This window comes from Lipotes vexillifer, unplaced genomic scaffold, assembly GCF_000442215.2.
Source record: "Lipotes vexillifer unplaced genomic scaffold, Lipotes_vexillifer_v1.1 scaffold69, whole genome shotgun sequence".
Taxonomy (NCBI): Eukaryota; Metazoa; Chordata; class Mammalia; order Artiodactyla; family Lipotidae; genus Lipotes; species Lipotes vexillifer.
In genome coordinates, this window is record NW_006790942.1 from 4698525 (window position 1) to 4706360 (window position 7836).

Below are 7836 nucleotides of genomic sequence, written 5' to 3' on the forward strand. Positions count from 1 at the left end.
TGGCCCCCCCTCCTCTTCTCCCCTCCCGCGGACCCCTGTGAGTCTTTTCTGCCCCCCCCCCCCTTTCTTTCTGATAAGTAGTTTGGAGAAAACATCGCAAGTCCTCCGTGGACTTTGCTCCAAAGTCTCATCCTTGAAACTAAAGTAAGAAGGAAAACAATCAGAGGGTGTCTAAAAGGTTTCTGTTTGGGTGGGCAAAGTACATCTCTTGAGTTATGCAACTGGTTGCAGACTGCATGGATGAGAATTGTTTTAGGACGAGTCCCTGTGAATGACCCTTGAACCAAACTCAACCTACTTTGGAAGCCACTTTTGTGGCTTTCAAGGCCACTTTTGTCTGGGGGATCGTTACCACCCATCTTCATGGCCTTGGGGCTTCCTTTCTCTTTCTAGGCCCCCTAACTCAGAAAACTCTTTTGGAGGTGAGCTCCCTCCACAGTCATGCAGGAGGCTTGGGTGGATAGAAGTGCAGCTTCAAGGCCGATGGGCCAAGGTCCACTTTAACGGGGACCTTTGATCACCAGGCACAGGTCCATCTGTTGGAGTATCATCCTGGTATGCGCTGTGCCAGGCACAGAGCAAGGAATTCCACCTCCTTCTCTTTCTTTCCCACGCGCCGTCTGTCTCCTACCCTAGAGATGTTTCTGCTTACTCCAGAACACGACCACTTGATGTTGCAAGGTCAGGCAAGAGAAGGGCGGTGACAGGATGGATACCTCAGAGCCTGTGGATGAGTCATTCACTTGCTGCTGGGAAAACGCAATGCAAATTTACGAACTCAGCTTGGGAAGTTGCAGTGAAGTGGAAAAAAAATGTTTTAAATTTCTTTTTGGCTGCTAGGATAATGGCAGAAAATGCATCCGTTGTCAAAAAACAAAATGCGTAAGTCCTAATAAAAATAAAAACAGTTTCTTTTGTAGCATTTTGTGAAGGCAAGAAATTTAGGTTCTCGGGTTAAATTCTAGTACCTTTGTTTTTAAATTTTAAGGTCTAGGATTGTGTGAAATAGCTGTTAAAACGTGGATTCAGATTTTATAGGGGAAGTGGCATCCAATTTCCTCTTTGTGATTTCTTTAAGCTCTCAGAATATGAGAAATTGGTGATTTAAAAATCTTTGTATAGCCGAGAGGGAGGTGAATTTGTATGGACTTCAGGTTGAAATAGACATGATGGAATATCTTTTAAACTTGTGAAACTTACGATGAATAACAAAATATTACCCAAAATGTATATTATACAAATCCAAACTCAGGAACCTCTTTCACTACACAGTGAAAGGAGTGTCTACACTCCTTCACTCCTTCCTTAATGACAGAGTAATACACACATTTACATTCAGGTCATCATGTTATAAAAGTAGACAGCAGAGTAACATGGCATATAGGGTACCTTGCCCAAAAGAGGGGAGGGGGCAGAGAGGGAGAAAATGCAAGTGGCCCATGTGTCAGCCTGAGGCTGAGATGGGAGATGTGCTTCTGCTGTTCCCTGTTTGGAGTGAGGTGGGGTTTCCTTGTGCTTCTCATCATGGGATTGTTTCTCTTCCAATGTTGGAGGGAAAACTGGCATTTGGACCACATTTATTTATGTAGTTAGCAAAGATGTATCGAGCTCTTACTGTGTGCTGCTTTAAGTATACTTCTAAGCACTTTACAAATATTAACTGATTTAACTCATCTAATCCTCATAACAACCTAATGAGCTGGATGAAGTTATCTCCATTTTTTCCGAAGGAAACTGAAGCACAGAGGTTAGGCCACTTGCCCAGGTTCACACAGTTAATAATTGAGGGACCCAGGATCTGAGTTTAGCAATCCAACTTCACAGTCCTTTACTCCAAAATATTTTGCAAATTGTGGTATCTTCCTTAGGAATTTTTAAGAGAAAATTTCTGTATACGATTGTACACCTTACAAGTGGACTTCAGAACCCAACCAACATGGTAGTGGGTATCCTTTCAGACTTCTTTCTGTGGACATTAAATATATATGGGTATGTGTGTGTGCGTATATATGTGTATATACTGATTGGTTATATAAATTGATTGATATATATGATTTTTTTTCAGTCAATAATGATTGGTGGTCAAGAACATCCAAATTATACAAATCTCTCTTTTTACCCCACTTCAGTCTCATAATATGTCAGTTTGGTCTCATTTAATGGACTCTCCCCTATTGATGGACACCTCGTCTCTGGCTATAGTATAAATAAGACTGATATGAACATTCGTTCATATTCCCTTTGTGACAGAGGGTTGCCCACTGTCTCTGTCTCACTAGATCACCTACTCGAGCTTATGTGTGAACATCCCAGGGTTGTATTTGCATGTCAGACACTCAGGTATTATTATGAGTAACTCAAAGTCTCCACATATAAAATGTGCCTTCATTTACTGTTAAACAAACAAACAAAAAAATTGAAGACGTTGTCATCTACATCGTCCACAGCACTTTATGTAAAGCCCCTCATACACAACTGTAGAATTCTCATGCCGGAGCCGCCCTGTCTGGTGAGGCAGGTCAGCTTCCCCTTGCCCTGGTGCAAGCGCGATGATGCGGGCTTTCCTCTGGCTCCTCCTGCGGGGAAGCCTGCTACCCCGCAAACCTGGTGCCCACCTGCTTCCACATTTGCATCCTCCTCTGCTCCTTGCCTCGAGTTTTCTGTTTCCAGTTTATTAAACTCACTTTTTGTAAAAGCATTTCAGATCCTTTTGAGAAAGAAGAGGCTATAAAAACAATCTCTTTCGTATTATTAATAAGGCGATAAAATGCATGTTTCAAAATAGCCATTGTTTGGCAACATGGTAATTTAAAAAAAAAAGAAAAAGCACAGACTTTAGGCTAAAATTATGTGAGTCCACCATTCACTTGTGCAATGGCTTTAGGCCAGCCATTTAATCTCTGCAAGGCTCAGTTTACTTCTCTGTAAAGTGGGGTTAATAATACCTGGGTCATGGGGTTTCTTCGAGGATTAAATGAGATGCTCAGAAAATTACAAATGTTTAATTGAAAAATACTAAGGTGTGAATCATTGTAAAGCATAGCTCCTGTCACTTGCAAACACGAAACTGTGCTCTCCGTTTTTGTTGGCGGTGCATGTGTTTTGTGCTTTTCTGGTACCTTCGTACAGTGAAAAGAATTGAGGACCTGGTGTGAGCTGGTGGTGTTTATCCCCTGACGCAGCAAGATGCTCTCTGAGCTTTTTTTGCTGGAGTGTTTGAATTGCAGGGACCCAAACTCAAAGCTCAGTGCTAGTGGGTTAGGGTCTTCCTCTGCAGTACGTACTTTTGGTTCTCAATTATCCATGTGATGGGGGAGGGGAAATCATGACATAAGCGTAAATAAACGATAATCTGCAGATTATATCACCTCCTCACACATCCACCTGCTTTTTATTTTCATTCTCCGTCTTCCTTCCCACGGAGCGGGCCCTCGGACAATCGCCGTCACCCCTTCAGAGGTCTGGGTCACCGATTCCTCGCTCTGCGCCCTGTAACGAAGACCCACGAAGCGCTCTTCTAATCTCATCTCCTGCCTTTACACACAAACGCGTGCGCGCACACATACACACTACAGGGGTTCCTAATATTTTGGAAAAAAAAATTTTTTCATAAAGTTGATAGTACCATCCTCCTATTTTCTCTCTTATCCGACTTTTCAGTTTGAAAATTTCTAATCTACAGAAAAGAAAGAATACCCTCACCTAGATTCACTAATTATTTTTTTTTTTTTTTTTTTTTTTTTTTTTTTTTTTTTTGCCACATCCCCTTGATTTTCTTTTTTTTTTTTTTTTTTTTTTTTTTTTTTTACTGTTTTGCCACATTTGTCCCCTCCTCTGGTTCCCCCGGCCCCCTTTCTCTTTTTCATTTTGGCGGAAGTGTTGAAAGTTGCAGATACCCTGAGCTTGCATCCCTACCCGACTTGCGTGCATCTCATCTGATGTGGACCTTCTCCTGCGTGACCGCAGTACCGTCATCACGCCTTTAAAGCGCACAGTTGCCCACGATCCCGTTCACACGTATTCAGGTTTCCCCAAGGATCCAGCCACGTGTCCTCCCCCCTCCCCCACCATTCATTCAAAGCTCATTCAAGATAGAGCTCCGCCCTTTCTCCTCCCTTGTCCTTTTTTTTTTTTTTTTTTTTTTTCAATTGGGGTATTGTTGTTTTACAATGTTGTGTTAGTTTCTACTGTGCAGCAAAGTGCAGTTCCCTGTGCTATACAGCAGGTTCTCATTAGTTATCTATTTCATACATATTACTCCCGCGTCCCCTGCGTCGGCAGGCGGACTCTCAACCACTGCGCCACCAGGGAAGCCCTCCCCTGTCCTTTTTGAGGCGCCCAGCTTCTGGCACATCGTGGATTTGTCTGATCGTTTTGTTCCTCTAACCTCTGTGTTTCCTATAAACTAGAAGTTAGTGCTAGGGGTCTCTGTCCCTGTCTCTAATGAAAACACAACGGCCAGGGCGGGGGCGTCTCCTTTCCTTTTCCTCGCCCACCTTGAACAGGAGTGGTTGGGATGAGCACGCTGGAAGCCCCGAGTGCTTGTTGGTCCCTCCATTCCTTCCGTGAACTCTCGGAGCACCTGCTCTGAGCAGGCACGTGGCAGTAAAGCGTGAGGAGTGGGCAGAGGGGTGACCTTTTCAGTAGGGTGGCTGGGAAGACCTGTTGGGGAGGTAACATTTGGGTCCAGATCTGGAAAAAAGAGAGTGGAAAAGCGGGCGCGGGGGAAGCCGGGCTGCCCTGGGCCGGGCGCGCGTGCGTCCCGGGGACCCGCCGGACTCCTCTCGAAGCTCGGGGCGCAATCGGGGGTCCGCGCGGGGTGGCCTTTTCCTCTACCGAGTTCCCTCCTTCAGGCATCACCGTTTTAATGCGGATGATTTAAACACAGTTTTTTTGGAGGATGAGGGTGGGACTGGTCCGAAAAGAACTCCCCTGTTTATTTACAGATCAACTAGAAAACCCATCTCCATTTCAGAAACTTTAGCAAATGAAAAAAAAAAAAAAAAAAAACTGTTCTATTTTGAGTCAGAAGAGTACTTGCTTCCCCTTTATTTTGGGAACTACAGCTCGCTAGCTTCAGAAAGGGGTGTGACTGTCCTTAGAGGATTCCTACGTCAACCAATGAAATGATAAACAAGGTGAAGGTCGCAGACCTCCTGGAAGCCTGCAGGACCAAACGCAGGATGAGCTAGGGCGACAATGCAGAGAGGATGACAGTTCAGAGAAGAGCCCCTGAGGTTTCTCTGTACAACAGGAGGTATTCCGAATTCCCACCGCCCGCCTTCCCCACGCGGAACCATCCATCTATCGTCCTCTAAAGCCTTGGCAGTGTTTCAGAGTGACACAGATCACTGGGGAGCACCTACCCCTCGCCCCCCTCCCCGGGCCCAGGAGAACTTCCTGGACTGTGTCCAGGGTATCTGTTCTGTGAGCCTGGACGATTCTGGGGTGCCTTTAGGTTTGGGAACGCTGCCCTCTAAGACCCTCTAATGGAGCTCATAACATTTTGTTTTGTTTTCAATGTATAAATTTGACCATGAGGCTGTACTGTACGGCAATATTCATATCCGATTTCAGTTTTAAAATCATCTTCGGAGTCCCCAGAGTGCTTTGGGTGGCGCTCTACACATCCTAGTGTTAACTGAATAGACGAATAAGAGTCTAGCATTTAGAGGGGTGGCTCCGCCTGTCTGGTTGCCCGCACAAGCCCCCCCACCCCCGCCCCCGTCGGCGGTTCTTCCCTGAAGCCTTAGGCTTGCTGATGGCACCCTTTTGTGCCTCTGGCTCGGACATCTCTCCTGGTTTCCAGGCTCACTAGTCTCACTGAGAGCCCTACAGGATGTGGTGGTTCGGGTGTTCCTGCAAAGCATCTTTTCTCTGTACCTGTGCCTCCTCTTTTGTTTCCAGTCTTGTTGAAGGCCACCTCCATTGCCCCAGGCCCCAAGCCACTTTTGGTTAGAGCCAGATTCCATGCTTTCTGCCTCTTACTCACGCTTGCCTCTGAAGCCCCAGGTCCCCTCACTTCACCTCGCACAGTGCCGTTTGTCCTCAGCTTTGCCTCCCTCTCCAGCCCAACTCCCGGACTTCCCTCCTTGTTCCCTGAAGGGGTCAGCTTGAACTAGCTCCCTGAAGGGACCTTGTTATCTCAGGGCCAATACTTTGCGTGTGAAGTTCCTTCTTCCTGGAATCCCTTTACTGACTTTGCCACCTGGCTGACATCACTCCCATTCTGACTCACAGAACATTTCCTTCATGACACTTCCCTGCCCACATCCTTTTCCTCTTGCCTGAGTGCGATGTCTTTTCCTATGTCCCGTGCAGCCTCTGTCATTGACTTGCCACATTGTATTGTAATTTTAATTCACCCATCTTTGCCGCAAGAATATGAGTGTCTTTAGGGCAGGAATTATATCTTGCTGACATAAAACTGATGCTCAATAAATAGTTTTCAAATGAATGAATGAATAAATGTATGAACAAGCAGCCAGTTTGTGAACAGTATCCACCTTTGAGTTTGTTAAACCATCCTCAATGAAGAATAAAAGCGTATTTTTTTTAACTCTTCGTTAATGGAGAGATTTTGGTGTCTTGAAGCCAGTTCTGGAATGGTAAAACAATGCCATGGCTTTTGTATTCCAACAGGAACTATGGGATGTATAAAATCAAAAAGGAAAGACAATCTGAAAGACGATGGAATAGATTTGAAGACTCAACCAGTACGTAATACTGACCGAACTATTTATGTGAGAGATCCAACGTCCAATAAACAGCAAAGGCCAGTAAGTAGATAGTCTCAGGGGAGCATTCCCACAGCAGGATCAAAGCATGGCTGCGTAATTTAAACACCAAATCTGTACCATGTGCATGCAAAAAAAAGAAATCATGTCAATTACTTGGGCCTCCAATAATTTTTGATATGCTTTATAACTTAATCCTTTAAAGAGCTTATAAATATTTTCAGGATAACCGGGCCACTTAATGTACAATAAAGGGGGCTTTGGTCACCTTCTTATGTGTGGAGATAATCACCTTTCCTATCCCTGGTGTGAAGACCCACTCTTTATATATAAAGATATGTATCTGGGCTGGTGTGACTTAGGATAGGTAGTGAGACTAGAAGGAAATGCTGGATTCAAGTCAGAAGCCAAAACAGGTCCTTTGGTGTATCATACTTTATCCCATCTTGTTGTTCTTTAATTAATTCAAAATAGTACAAACACTGAAGTTGTCATGACTTATTACAGAGGATTAAAAGATTGGTTTTTTTTTTTTAAAAGCACAACTATTTCTGCTTTCTAGCCTCACACAGATATCTGTACCAACATTTTTATATGAGTGATGTGCTGTTTGATGCATCTGAGAAATGCTTGGCAAATGAAGGACTAATGCCGCATTTCATGGGAGAGAGGAACAGAGTTTTGGATAATTACAACCTTAAATGCACTTTATTTCAGATTTTATATCCTCTCCATCTATTCACTCACTATATGTATGTATGTATATCTCCCGTGGCCTGGTTTTTATGGAATTCCTCAGCATTTAAGCTGGAAATAGCTTATTCCATGTTAGCCCAAATGCCTTCATTAAGAGTTTTCATAGTTTCTCTAATCTGACATGTTTCTGAATGCCTTGGCATTCCAGAAGTATGTTATTCTTGTCACGCCCTCTGCCAACCCTCTCCCCCTCACTCCCCATTATACTGCAGGTTGACGTGTGCCAAAGTCACATGTCACTATTGAAATCGATAAGTCACTGTTGGCCTTCCTAAAAAGAAGTGGAGGGCTTCCCTGGTGGTGCAGTGGTTGAGAGTCCGCCTGCCGATGCAGGGGACACGGG

At 44.4% G+C, this 7836-nt stretch overlaps 1 protein-coding gene across 3 annotated transcripts in view; it reads left to right on the forward strand.

Annotated features, from left to right (window-relative positions):
* The first annotated feature begins 6647 nt into the window (after positions 1-6647).
* LYN (LYN proto-oncogene, Src family tyrosine kinase) overlaps positions 6648-7836 on the forward strand; it is a 58576-nt gene continuing 57387 nt past the window's right edge. The window contains exon 1 of one of the 3 annotated variants that reach the window (XM_007464035.1): positions 6648-6787. In XM_007464035.1, coding sequence (XP_007464097.1) covers positions 6648-6787 — 140 coding nt within the window. The remainder of the gene's footprint in view (positions 6788-7836) is intronic. The other 2 variants (XM_007464037.1, XM_007464036.1) reach the window with 2 other exon arrangements.